The following is a 16,206-nucleotide window of genomic DNA, read 5'->3' on the forward strand; positions in this document are numbered from 1 at the left end:
ATGGTATATTACACTAGATACACATAACAAATGTTACAAGGGGGAATTCAAGGATAACAGCCCGATTATGTGGTAAAACATGATAATTTACAATGATGGAGAACAACGTCTGGCCTGGGCTGTAGGCACAGTGTCTATACACACAATAAAGGCATTGTCAGCACAGAGCGCTTTATAACATCTTATACAGACCCGCTTTCCTCATGATTAACACACAGTTTCACCAATATTAAGAATCTGTATCCTTTACTAGTTTATTTGTTAAGATCGAAGAAGTAGTTCGCAGTTTCTCATGTACACACTTCTTTAAATATATTGATTGGAAAATAATAAACTTGCTTTTTATTTGTTATGATTTGTACTAAATTGTTATAATACTTTTTCTATACATTTCCGAAATTGCCAGATTTCAATATTGATTAGCAGCATTTCAATTTAAGTCATATCCAAAAAAACACGTCTGATATTGTTAACAGAATACACGTCGACACGAAACAGGTCAATTTATCCTCAGAATAGATTTTCGATTTGGATAGAAACAGGTCACAGACTCGTGGTTGTTGTCGATGGTATTTCTTTCACTCTCGTTGTTTTTTTTCTCAAAATTACAAAAAAAGCTCCTGTGGCTTTTTTTTTAACTTTTGAAAAATGAATAACTCTAGTGGAAGAAATACCATAAACAACAACCAATCGTTGTGTGACCTCTATTTATCCATCTTCATTATCTCGTTTGTACATCATCATTTTTTTTTTATTTCCTATAAAACTGACACTGATAAGCTGCTGTAAAAACGTATTGAGATGACCAAAACTGATTAAAACTTTATTTTTTAATCTAGGATATGCCTCTGAGGAACCATATACCCTTTACAACCACAATACAAAACTATCTTGAGCTATCTACAGATATCTACAATTGGTTTAACGGTTGTTAATTAACGACCTGAACCTGAGAGCGGAAGTTACTATCTAAACACGTGTTGTTTGGTACTATCTGCGATCGCACTACCTGTTCTTGTGTTACTTACAAACACACTCTTTGATAACATCTGCAGTCGGTCATACTCCTTAAGCTTCCTTAATATTCATTATTGAAACTTGTCATCATTTCTTGTTGCTACTTCTGGCCACACTTATTATTAACTGCTACGACACTCAAGCACTACCGTTTGATGCTGTTACTTGCAGCCACACTCCATCACTACCGTTTGGTAATGTTACCTGCAGCCACACTCCATCACTACCGTTTGGTAATGTTACCTGCGGCCACACTCCATCACTACCGTTTGATGATGTTACCTGCGGCCACACTCCATCACTACCGTTTGATGATTTTACCTGCAGCCACACTCCATCACTACCGTTTGATGATTTTACCTGCAGCCACATTCCATCACTACCGTTTGATGATTTTACCTGCAGCCACACTCCATCACTACCGTTTGGTAATGTTACCTGCGGCCACACTCCATCACTACCGTTTGATGATGTTACCTGCGGCCACACTCCATCACTACCGTTTGATTATTTTACCTGCAGTCACACTCCATCACTACCGTTTGATGATTTTACCTGCAGCCACACTCCATCACTACCGTTTGATGATTTTACCTGCGGCCACACTCCATCACTACCGTTTGATGCTGTTACCTGCAGCCACACTCCATCACAACCGTTTGATGATGTTACCTGCAGCCAAATTGCTGTACTACCGTTTGATGATGTTACCTGCAACCACACTCCTTTACTACCATTCCATCATATTTGTATTTAAAGGTAACAATTCCAAGTTCGTCCACGTAAAGGATAGATATAGGGTCCAGTTTTGTTGGTACACAACACGCTCTACTGGCCTTTTTAGGACTTTTAGAGCTGAGGAGGGTCTGTATTATAGAGTGCTTTGTAGGTGATAAGTAGTCGCTGAAGGGGAAATAGCACTTGCCGACACACTGGTAGGCCTACAACAAAATATATCATCATTTAAAATAACGACACACTGGTAGGCCTACAACAAAAAATATCATTTAAAGTAACGACACACTGGTAGGCCTACAATAAAAAATATAATTTAAAGTAACGACACACTGGTAGGCATACAACAAAAAATATCATCATTTAAAGTAACGACACAGTGGTAGGCCTACAACAAAAATTATCATCATTTAAAGTAACGACACACTGGTAGGCCTACAACAAAAAATATCATTTAAAGTAACGACACACCGGTAGGCATACAACAAAAATATCATCATTTAAAGTAACGTAACGACACAGTGGTAGAACTTGAATGGAAAATGATATTATTTAAGATAACGACACACAGACAAGGTCTGAAACAAAACTGTCATCACTTATCGTAATGAATCGAAAACAAGTAATGGGTTAGTTTCAATTGATTAAACTATTTTGTTTTTACTGCGAATGAAAATATTGAAAAAAGTATTATTATAACGGTCTGTGCCATGCGCAGACAAATTTTCATTAGTTATAAGGCCATTTTATTTTTCATTATATCTATTTAATTTTTGATACTTTGTTTATTTGTTTGTTTTTTTGTTTTTTGTTTTTTGTTTTTTGCTATAGTAATTGTAAAATACAACTTATTTGTTACAATAGCTACATAAGCAGTATGTGTTATCGTATGTCATTGTAACACAGATGGATTTTTTTAGCAGGACTAGAAAAATTACCATAACACTTTTGGAAACAGTCAAAGAACTTCCCATGAATTAACCAGAATTAGCTGTACAGGGAAGGTTGTGTCTCAGTGGGAAATAACGTGAATCTACACTTATCCATATCCCAGTAAACTTTGACATGTTATTATGCTATTGGTACTGCGGCAACTCGATAATGACCAGTTAAGTTGTATGACTTTTTCATACGTTATTACATGTATGATACATATTGGAGTAAAACCCTTAACTTCAAACTCATATCTGCCGCCATTAAATGTTTCATGTCAATGCTAATTGAGGGTCGTCACTTTTTTTGATACCCCCAAGATAGGTAAAGCTATCTATTTTACTACATTTCTGTATAAGGGTTCAATTGGCTGTATTAAGAATAATAGCAAGTAGTTGCCAGCTTAGAACTGGCTTTTTAACAGTTCCCAGGAAAACGACTCTCAACTCGAATAAACAAATGAATAATTACCTTGTTTTTTGTGTTGAGTTGTAATCGTAATTGAGGAAATGTTAAAGATTGTATTTGGAATAAATACTACCCAGGTATGTGTAAAAAATACTACCCAGGTATGTGTAATAAATACTACCCGGGTATGTAGAATAGACAATACCCCGTTATGTAGATTAGATAATACCCCGTTATGTAGAATAGATAATACCCCGTTATGTAGATTAGATAATACCCCGTTATGTAGAATAGATAATACCCCGTTATGTAGATTAGATAATACCCCGTTATGTAGAATAGATAATACCCCGTTATGTAGATTAGATAATACCCCGTTATGTAGATTAGATAATACCCCGTTATGTAGAATAGATAATACCCCGTTATGTAGATTAGATAATACCCCGTTATGTAGATTAGATAATACCCCGTTATGTAGATTAGATAATACCCCGTTATGTAGATTAGATAATACCCATGTTTGTAGAATAGATAATACCCCGTTATGTAGAATAGATAATACCCCGTTATGTAGATTAGATAATACCCATGTGTGTAGTATAGATAATATTGAAGAAATGATACCCCGGTATTTGGGATAGACAATACCCCGGTATGTAGAATGAATAATTCTCGTTCATATTTACCATCTAAAATACCGTTGATGTAGTACTATATTTTTCGTGTGTGATTCATTAGAACAAAGTTTGTTTAGGTCGTTACTTTAATATGACATACGTGTTTGTATCGGAAAGAGATAAGTAACGTGTGTATACAAAGCTATAACCGTGAAACCAGGATCCCAGAGCGTATATCAAATACAAAATCTGTGCTAGTGAAATGGATAATTCTCTAAGAATTATTAATTACTTGTGATACGTTTCCCTTTTCCTGTAACTTTTAAATATAAAACGATAACTACCGCCGCTTGGTCCTTGGGAACGCAACATTTAATGTTGATTCTAATCATTTTAAACTCGTTTGGTATTATCCAGACGTAAAAAATAATATTTTTGGGGGGGAATTGCTCCTAGCAATGGAATTGATTTGGAATACATAAGCAACTATCAGAGCAATCAAGTCATTGTTGCGACAGACGAATGAAAAAGAAAGATGCATAGGTATTTAGAGGTCCATAACGAATAAACTGGGTGAAAATGCAGTACGAGAGATTCAATACTGCGGTGGTGTCGTGAGATGATTTGGGTAGGTGGAAACTCAATGTACACCAGAACATCAGGGGTAAAATACTAACATAATAATCATTGTAGAATCACCGAGATTTATTACGGAGAAGTTTGGTGGTAACAGTTGCAACAGTGCTTGGAGACAAGAGGCAGGGCTCGTTAGTTAAACCACCAGCTTCGGTCATTATTGATAAATACAAATATCTTAGCCCTTCCTGCGGGGAAAAGAAATATGTTTTCTATAGGAAGATAATGTTGAATATTTATTTCCTAGAGATATGGAAATTGTCTCGGCTGGTGAGTGGAGAGGGATTCCAGAGTTGGGTGTGAGGTAGTCGCTATACCGATAGCCTCGAAACACATCATTTATACCTTGATAGGCAAGATCATCTCGCTAGATAGACTCTCCATAAATTATAAAATTATGGCAGAGAGAGAATTTGTGTTATTTTTCTACTGGTGTTTTCCTAGATGATTACCGTTATATGTAAGTGAATGTTTGCCCGCCGTTCCTGTCCAATCTCCCCCGTAGGGAGGACGTGAGTCTCTACACAGGGTGGGCACACAATGTCCGCACGTCAGCTATATATCTCAACTGTTTCTATATAGGACATACGTCAATAAGATTCCTGCTGTTCGCAGATACCGTGAACTTTAAGGAAATTGATTAAGATGATGATACGAGTTAAAACACGGCATATCAACCGTATCAAATTTGGCAACTAAATATAGAAAAAACGGAATAAAAAAATTGATATGACAGCTATTCCAATGGGCCAATATCATGTCTATCAAGGAGTTAATAAGTACATTATTTATTACATACAAGTGCATATTTGCACGTCTCCCTCCTCCTTTGAAGAATATAGGTAGTGGTAGTGTTGTGAAGGGCGTACGTTAATGTTTTATCTACTCTAGACCACTAATTGATTGGGTATTTTCCTGAAGCTTTACGTTCGACAGGATGTGCTGTCGGAATTTGGCAAGGTATTTGTAACACTGTTGATTCACCAAATGATTTTATCAATTTGTGTTACATCACGGTATTTCTGATAGTTACAGAAACGTAGTCGCCTTCGATTTCGACTGTCTGAAATGTAGATATAGTTTGTCACTTCCTCGTGTAAAAGTAGTGAAGGTTTTCATGTAGTAAGAATTAAATGGTGATTTAAAATATACCACATATTCGTCAGCCTTACACATTGAGTTGACAAATGACTACTTGGATATTATCCCCATTGGTATCATGATATTTGTATACCACGTCAAAGTTGTTATATTTGAAGCCCATGCCAAAGTCGTTATGCTATATTAGTTCACACAATGTTTAACCTCCAAGGTACTATTTCCTTTTACACATACTTTAATTACGGGTCAGGTATGTGTCGTGATAAAAGACACCAGAAGATATCAAGTATCAATTATCATAACATAGTTTTTGGTAATTCAAAGGACAAAATATTCAAAAGGAATTTTACAATAATTTCGTGTTATGACCTTGCATTGACTACACCGTAAAGACGTGTACTTGATCATATAAACACACGCGTTGAGTTCCAAGTATAAATACCGGCATTGAACATTCTAAGGCATCACGTCAATGTTTTAAAGATTTGTTCACTTTAACTGATACGTTTGATGACAACAAATATGAAAAGATTTGAATTTGTGTGTGGTTGTAGAATATAACCTGTCTCCCGTCCTCATAGACTCTATGTCTCACGATAACTACAGGCAGAAATTAATGTGACTCACTGGAAACCAGACCCCACACCTCCAAATACCGCCAATACTTCTATATACAGTAAAACACCGCCTGTCGCTAAGGAACATACCAATATTAGAGATGCAATATCCGACATTATGTCAGATCATTAGGTGTACAACGAGATTTGTGTGAAATCCTATCACAACAATACAAACTTGGTTTTGACGAAACTTTTAGTCGGAACTTGATAACTTGATTCAAATGAAACAGTCATTACCGGGGTCTACAGAAGTGCAAAGTTTATACTGTAGTTCGGGGTTCGATTCCTCGATAAGACGTGAAAAGGTCAGGAGTCACCTGCCCGACCACGCAGGGTTTCCACAGGTATTCTAGTTTCCTCCCACAGTAAAACCCCTACCACAGTAAAACCCCTCCCACAGTTAAACCCCTCCCTCAGTAAAACCCCATACCACAGTAAAACCCCTACCATAGTAAAACCCCTACCATAGTAAAACCCCTACCACAGTAAAACCCCTCCCACAGTAAAACCCCTCCCACAGTAAAACCCCTCCCTCAGTAAAACCCCTACAATAGTAAACCCTCCCACAGTAAAACCCCTCCCACAGTAAAACCCCTCCCACAGTAAAACCCCTACCACAGTAAAACCCCTACCATAGTAAAACCCCTCCCACAGTAAAAACCCCTACCATAGTAAAACCCCTCCCACAGTAAAACCCCTCCCACAGTAAAACCTCTCCCACAGTAAAACCTCTCCCACAGTAAAACCCCTACCACAGTAAAACCTCTCCCACAGTAAAACTCCTACCACAGTAAAACCTCTCCCACAGTAAAACTCCTACCACAGTAAAACTCCTACCATAGTAAAACAACTATAACAGTAAAACCCCTCCCACAGTAAAACCTCCCCCATAGTAAAAACCTCTCCCACAGTAAAACCCCTCCCACAGATAAACTCCTACCACAGTAAAACCCCTCCCACAGTAAAACCTCTCCCACAGTAAAAACCTCTCCCACAGTAAAACCCCTCCCACAGTAAAACTCCTACCACAGTAAAACCTCTCCCACAGTAAAACAACTATAACAGTAAAACAACTATAACAGTCAAACCCCTACCACATTAAAACCCCATACCACATTAAAACCCCTACCACAGTAAAACCCTCCAACAGTAAAACCCTCACGTGTTCCAATTAGAACAAAAAAAGATGCCCCACATGTTGATATAAGTTGATATAAGTTCGTTAATATAATTTAACACAAATATCATGAATAAAATTTGAACATTAATACTATAACATACACGGTATTTTTTTCATGAATCAATATGCAAAGAATCGGGTTGATATCTGTAGAAACATGACATAGAGCTTTTTACCTGTAGAAACATAACATAGAGCTTCATACCTGTAGATACATAACATAGAGCTTCATACCTGTAGATACATAACATAGGGCTTCATACCTGTAGATACATAACATAGAGCTTCATACCTGTAGATACATAACACAGAGCTTTATAACTGTAGAAACACAACATAGAGCTTCATACCTGTAGATACATAATATAGAGCTTCATACTTGTAGATACATAGCATAGAGTTTTATAACTGTAGAAACATAACATAGAGCTTTATAACTGTAGAAACATAACATAGAGCTTTATAACTGTAGAAACATAACATAGAGCTTTATACCTGTATAAACATAACATAGAGCTTCATACCTGTAAATACATAACATAGAGCTTCATACCTGTAGATACATAACATAGAATTTTATACCTGTAGAAACATAACATAGAGTTTTATACCTGTAGAAACATAACATAGAGCTTTATACCTGTAGAAACATAACATAGAGCTTCATACATGTAGATACATAACATAGAGCTTTATAACTGTAGAAACATAACATAGAACTTCATACCTGTAGAAACATAACTTAGAGCTTTATAACTGTAGAAACATAACTTAGAGCTTTATACCTGTAGTCACATAACATAGAGCTTCATAACTGTAGAAACATAACATAGAACTTCATACCTGTAGAAACATAACTTAGAGCTTTATAACTGTAGAAACATAACTTAGAGCTTTATACCTGTAGTCACATAACATAGAGCTTTATACCTGTAGAAACATAACATAGAGCTTCATACATGTAGATACATAACTTAGAGCTTTATACCTGTAGTCACATAACATAGAGCTTTATACCTGTAGAAACATAACATAGAGCTTCATACATGTAGATACATAACTTAGAGCTTTATACCTGTAGTCACATAACATAGAGCTTTATAACTGTAGAAATATAACGTAGATGAATACAAACCATATCAAATTGCTATGGTATAGGTACCCTGGAGTTTGGTGTGTTTGTTTACTGTCTATAAGGTTTTTTATAGGCCGGTGTGTTGACTTACTATCACAGATATAATAAGACAGTTACGCCTATACGTATTACGAATACTTTACTCAAAGTAAACACGTAACGCTGCCAAACTAAATTACACGCTGGTCGGAGTAAACTTTTTAATTTGTTACCATTTTTAGAACAGCTTCATTTTGTAATTGAACACGCTCTTTTCAGTATTTTGTTTCTATTGAAAGCGAAATAACACAACATCAAGAAGCCGTAAGTGTCGCTAACAGTTGTGCAATACAGGTGCATGAAGTTGAGTGTACACCGTACACGTGCCAAATTACTGAAAGGTCGGCAGCAGTAAAATTTCAAATAACTTTTGTAAATTTTTACAAGCTTCTTGGAGTTCATGCAATTGTTGCCTGGGCACTAGATTTTATGAAGGGCAGTTGACATTTTGTGACGATGTAGTTGACATTTTATGATGATGTAGTTGACATATTGTGACGATGTAGTTGACATTTTGTGACGGCTTTGTCATATTACATTGTCATATATAGAATGATTAAATAACTCCTAGCTTTTTAAATATTATCACAGTACCATTCTATTACAGCTAATAAAAGGATAATGTTAGTGAATAAGATACCCCAACAACAAAAAAAGAATAATTGATGCAATTATATTTTAGCGTACGAATTATTGACATGCAGTTATTAATTTTTACTAATTGATTTATCTATTTTTAATTACTTTCTGGAAACTCACCTTCCATGCATTAATTACCAGAACACCAGAACAAATCTAACTGTAAAAATCTTAAGTGTTTGACTTTAATAAATCCTTAAAATATTCTTATTGGTGAATTATATCATTTTCTTAATAGATCAAGAACATATGTACATATTGTTTTATGATTAAATCTAGATCAACAAGAATTATCCAGCCGCTTACTCAGCATGTGTTTAATTACGTCCTTAAGTTTCAACAGTGGATTTTGTCATATCATGAAACATGCCCTACCTTATATCGTTAACCACTATCCTAAATGTCCTACCTAATATCATTTACCTCTGTCCTGAATGTCTTTCAAAATATCGTTACCTGCAGTCCTGAATGTCCAACCATTATATCGTTAACTGTTGTCCTGAATGTCCTACCTGATATCGTTAACCTGGACTCAGGTACCTAAATGTCCAACCTTATATCGTTAACCTGGACTCAGGTACCTAAATGTCCTACCTGATATCGTTAACCTGGACTCAGGTACCTAAATGTCCTACCTGATATCGTTAACTGTTGTCCTGAATGTCCTACCTGATATCGTTAACCTGGACTCAGGTACCTAAATGTCCTACCTTATATCGTTAACCTGGACTCCGGTACCTAAATGCCCTACCTTATATCGTTAACCTGGACTCAGGTACCTAAATGTCCTACCTTATATCGTTAACCTGGACTCAGGTGCCTAAATGTCCAACCTTATATCTGTTCTGAATGTCCTAGCATATCAAATGTTCAAACAACAAGAAAGAATTACTACAATATAATATCAAATGTTAAAACAACAAGAACGAATTACTGCAATAGCATATCAAATGTTCAAACAACAAGAAATAATTACTACAATATAATATCAAATGTTAAAACAACAAGAACGAATTACTGCAATAGCATATCAAATGTTCAAACAACAAAAAAGAATAACTACAATATCATATCAAATGTTCAAACAACAAGAAAGAATAACTACAATATCATATCAAACGTTCAAACAACAAAAAAGAAATACTGCAACATCATATCAAATGTTCAAACAACAAAAAAGAAATACTGCAACATCATATCAAATGTTCAAACAACAAGAGAGAATTACTGCAATAGTATATTAAAGGATCAAACAACAAAAGAGAATAACTACAATATCATATCAAAGGATCAAACAACAAGAGAGAATTACTGCAATAGCAAACAACAGGAGGGGATTACTGCAACCAAAAAGCAATCTGCCATCTGAAAAAGACATTTACTGTAATACGAAACATTCGTCAAGTCAACAAGTAAGTTGTTAAAAAACAACAACACAAGAACTCCACAAGCGGGCGTGATACGCTCGTCAATGGGAAAGCTACCACAGGAAAATTTAGCGTCGTTGATTGGCATACATAAACCTCTTATATATGTTCAACACAATTGCTTCTTGTTGTAGTGAACAGAATCTTAGATGAATTGAACAAGAAATAGAAAACGTCTTGCATTTTCTACACAATGCCCATATTTGGCAACAAAAGTAGCATTACTCTGCTAAAAATAATTGCAAAATGTCTTAACACGAACGCGCTTGAGCTTGTGCTATGGAATATTTGTAGGAAGTTTCATAAAAAATTCCGTTGAAAAATAAAGGCTGGAGAGCGCTAAGAAGGAAAAGTTAACGGACGGACGTATGGACGGACGGACGGAACCCATTTGTATACTTCCCTCCAACTTCGTTTGGCGTGGGATAAATATATGATATGACAGAATAAGGAAAGTTACTTCTCGTCCAAACCTTTCAAGATTTTGATATTACAACTATCAGCAACTTTCGTTTGAAATATTGCCAATAAACATATTGATCATATTTAAAATATCACATCATTTAATGTTCTTCTTTTTAGGGTTGTCTTCCAATTGCTTCTCAGATTTAACGAGATGGTTGTAGGCATGATGGTTGCCAACATAGATTGAAATAACAAATGTGTTGATTTAGATCTCGTAAGACACGTATGGAAGAGTAAGAAAGAGTAAGAAAGAGTTTAACAAACGATTCCCTATGAAATCTTATAGACTTCTTTTTTATTAGATTTGACCTTCACTCTGCTTTACTTAATGCCTCGCTAAAATTTGACACAGACCCAGCTGATCTATAGAGCGCTAGTGTCGAGTTGTGTGGGCTGTGCTATTTATAGAAGTTATGTATTCAATGTATGGTTCAAAGAAACTGAAGCTAATACTGTAAAATACACAATATTAGTTGTACCAAGACTTATCAAACTATCCTGATACAACGAAAAAAAACACATCACGGTTTTGTGTTATACCGAATCAATCTTGCCTTGTATGAGGAAATTCTAGCTTACCTGATAGCCCTGAGGGGCGATAATCCATCTATCCCAATCTATGTCACTGAACTGTATGTACAGAGGGCGCCGTCGGCACACTGTCCCCTTCTTGTGGGCCCTCCGTTTATAACGTTGCTGTAGTGTATTTGATTCTGATTGGTTAGAGTGTGTACCGTTCATGTCCCCCACGAAGTCATACGAGTCCATTTCATGTGTGACCATTTCGTGTCTCTCCTTCATGTGAAGTTTAGTCTTACTGTATTCACTAGAGAATACCACTAACAATGGTTCCGTCCTAGTTTTAGGCCGAGCATCAATATCCATTTCCCCGTAACTAACACTGTGGAAAACGTTTTCTATTCTTATTTCTAATATCTGCACTGAACTGATATCCTCAACCCACCGTTTTACAGCGGAAGTGACGTCGAACGTCTCCCAGTTGCTGTTTCGTCCGTATATATGTTTTGAGTTAATAAGTTTATACGGCTGGTCATTCACAGGGATAACCTCGAACACGGAGACCTTTCTGTCCACACCTATGTATGCATTACGGTCCTTTTCAACCAAGGTGAAAAGTCTTAGTTCTGCCAGATCTATCACCTCATCGAGAGCTATACTGGTGATATTGAAAATCATGGTATGTACTCTGGACTGACGCTCCGTAAATGAAGTACCTCCAGATGTCTCTGGAATAAACAAACAACAATTTTGTAAATAAATATAACATAAAGGTTTTACTACATACATGTACATCGATAGATGTCTTATTTAAAGATATAATGTTCCTATAAAAGAAGTATTTGCTATATAATTGACGGGAGTGCCGAAACACAAGTCGACTTAATGAGGATTCACAGAGATTAACGTAAACTCAGGACATTGATGACATACATAGAGGTTCCACAAACAACAGTTTTAACAGTTAACAATATACAGACAAGTACACATGCAAAGGATTCCACCATCTACCCATGTCCTCAGAGACTATAGCTGATGGTATCTGTCATGTCAATGTAGGCCTAAGCCCTGGTCATAATCACAATGACAATATTCCCTCCAAACGTGTAATAGAAGTTGTTCGATACTCGTGCCTAAACGTTCTGTCCCCAAATCCATGCTGTCCTTTTGAGGTTTTGAGGGCGTGACATTGCAGAGATTTTACCTAGATTGACATGTGACCCCTTCCCTGATCATAAGTAACATTATTACACATGTACTTACATTGATATATGTCCCCTCTCTGATCATAAGTAACATTATTACACGTGTACTTCCATTGATATGTCCCCTCTCTGATCATAAGTAGCATTATTATACATGTACTTACATTGATATATGACCCCTCTCTGATCATAAGTAACATTATTACACGTGTACTTCCATTGATATATGGCCCCTCTCTGATCATAAGTAACGATATATGTCCCCTCTCTGATCATTAGTAACATTATTACAAGTGTATTTCCATTGATATATGTCCCCTCTCTGATCATAAGTAGCATTATTATACATGTACTTACATTGATATATGACCCCTCTCTGATCATAAGTAACATTATTACAAGTGTACTTCCATTGATATATGTCCCCTCTGATCATTAGTAACATTATTACACGTGTACTTCCATTGATATATGTCCCCTCTCTGATCATTAGTAACATTATTACACGTGTACTTCCATTGATATATGTCCCCTCTCTGATCATAAGTAACATTATTACACGTGTACTTCCATTGATATATGTCCCCTCTCTGATCATTAGTAACATTATTACACGTGTACTTCCATTGATATATGTCCCCCCTCTGATCATAAGTAACATTATTACACGTGTACTTCCATTGATATATGTCCCCTCCCTGATCATAAGTAACGATATATGTCCCCTCCCTGATCATAAGTAACGATATATGGCCCCTCTCTGATCATAAGTAACGATATATGGGCCCTCTCTGATCATAAGTAACGATATATGGCCCCTCTCTGATCAAAAGTAACGATATATGTCCCCTCCCTGATCATAAGTAACGATATATGGCCCCTCTCTGATCATAAGTAACGATATATGTCCCCTCCCTGATCATAAGTAACGATATATGGCCCCTCTCTGATCATAAGTAACGATATATGTCCCCTCCCTGATCATAAGTAACGATATATGGCCCCTCTCTGATCATAAGTAACGATATATGTCCCCTCCCTGATCATAAGTAACGATATATGGCCCCTCCCTGATCATAAGTAACGATATATGGCCCCTCTCTGATCATAAGTAACTATATATGGCCCCTCTCTGATCATAAGTAACGATATATGTCCCCTCCCTGATCATAAGTAACGATATATGGCCCCTCTCTGATCATAAGTAACGATATATGTCCCCTCTCTGATCATAAGTAACGATATATGTCCCCTCCCTGATCATTAGTAACATTATTACACGTGTACTTCCATTGATATATGTCCCCTCTCTGATCATAAGTAACATTATTACACGTGTACTTCCATTGATATATGTCCCCCCTCTGATCATTAGTAACATTATTACAAGTGTATTTCCATTGATATATGTCCCCTCTCTGATCATAAGTAACATTATTACACGTGTACTTCCATTGATATATGTCCCCCCTCTGATCATTAGTAACATTATTACAAGTGTATTTCCATTGATATATGTCCCCTCTCTGATCATAAGTAACATTATTAGTGCAGATTCAACAATTAAATCATAAATCTATACCTATCTAAATAATATCAGAAAATGAAGTGAAGACAACGCACTGCTAAATTTCTGAAATATATTAATTTCTCTCAATATCACCTTAACATTGATACAGTCCTGAGATCCCTTGTCATGTATCATGCTCTTGCTACCACGTTCAATAATCACTTAAGTATGACGACAATCGCCATACAAATCTAGGTCATGACGACACTCGTCATACCAATCTAGGTCACGACGACACTCGCCATACCAATCTAGGTCACGACGACACTCGCCATTCATATCTAGGTCACGAGAACACTCGCCATTCATATCTAGGTCAGGACAACAATCGCCATACAAATCTAGGTCACGACGACACTCGCCATACAAATCGAGGTTAAATCCAGCAGAAGAGATATTCTCACAATGAGAGTTAGGGTGTTGACCAATGGACATATCAACAAGGATCAAGCAATGTCTGGCTTCACTTTGTACAAGGAATATTTCCAAATGAGATAAACCATAAGACCACTGTCGTACGAGATTATACTGTCGACCATAAGACCACTGTCGTACGAGATTATACTATCGACCATAAGACCACTGTCGTACGAGATTATACTATCGACCATAAGACCACTGTCGTACGAGATTATACTGTCGACCATAAGACCACCGTCGTACGAGATTATACTATCGACCATAAGACCACTGTCCAACGAGATTATACTGTCGACCATAAGACCACTGTCGTACGAGATTATACTATCGACCATAAGACCACTGCCGTACGAGATTATACTGTCGACCATAAGACCACTGCCGTACGAGATTATACTATCGACCATAAGACCACTGTCGTACGAGATTATACTGTCGACCATAAGACCACTGTCGTACGAGATTATACTATCGACCATAAGACCACTGTCGTACGAGATTATACTATCGACCATAAGACCACTGTCGTACGAGATTATACTGTCGACCATAAGACCACCGTCGTACGAGATTATACTATCGACCATAAGACCACTGTCGTACGAGATTATACTGTCGACCATAAGACCACTGTCGTACGAGATTATACTATCGACCATAAGACCACTGTCGTACGAGATTATACTGTCGACCATAAGACCACTGTCGTACGAGATTATACTATCGACCATAAGACCACTGTCGTACGAGATTATACTAGTCGACCATAAGACCACTGTCGTACGAGATTATACTATCGACCATAAGACCACTGTCGTACGAGATTATACTATCGACCATAAGACCACTGTCGTACGAGATTATACTATCGACCATAAGACCACTGTCGTACGAGATTATACTATCGACCATAAGACCACTGTCGTACGAGATTATACTATCGACCATAAGACCACTGTCGTACGAGATTATACTATCGACCATAAGACCACTGTCGTACGAGATTATACTGTCGACCATAAGACCACTGTCGTACGAGATTATACTATCGACCATAAGACCACTGTCGTACGAGATTATACTATCGACCATAAGACCACTGTCGTACGAGATTATACTATCGACCATAAGACCACTGTCGTACGAGATTATACTATCGACCATAAGACCACTGCCGTACGAGATTATACTATCGACCATAAGACCACTGTCGTACGAGATTATACTGTCGACCATAAGACCACTGTCGTACGAGATTATACTATCGACCATAAGACCACTGTCGTACGAGATTATACTATCGACCATAAGACCACTGTCGTACGAGATTATACTATCGACCATAAGACCACTGTCGTACGAGATTATACTATCGACCATAAGACCACTGTCCAACGAGATTATACTATCGACCATAAGACCACTGTCGTACGAGATTATACTATCGACCATAAGACCACTGTCGTACGAGATTATACTATCGACCATAAGACCACTGTCGTACGAGATTATACTATCGACCATAAGACCACTGTCG

At 37.0% G+C, this 16,206-nt stretch overlaps 1 protein-coding gene across 1 annotated transcript in view; it reads right to left on the reverse strand.

The window, feature by feature from the left end:
• Positions 1–1,374: 1,374 nt before the first annotated feature.
• LOC117321530 (bone morphogenetic protein 10-like) overlaps positions 1,375–16,206 on the reverse strand; it is a 35,577-nt gene continuing 20,745 nt past the window's right edge. Inside the window, exons 2-3 of the mRNA XM_033876005.1 lie at positions 11,535–12,202; positions 1,375–1,958 (exon numbers count right to left, since the gene is read on the reverse strand). Of these exons, the coding sequence (XP_033731896.1) occupies positions 1,725–1,958; positions 11,535–12,202 (902 nt within the window). The 3' untranslated portion in view covers positions 1,375–1,724. The remainder of the gene's footprint in view (positions 1,959–11,534; positions 12,203–16,206) is intronic.

This window comes from Pecten maximus, chromosome 1 (assembly GCF_902652985.1).
Source record: "Pecten maximus chromosome 1, xPecMax1.1, whole genome shotgun sequence".
Classification (NCBI taxonomy): Eukaryota; Metazoa; Mollusca; class Bivalvia; order Pectinida; family Pectinidae; genus Pecten; species Pecten maximus.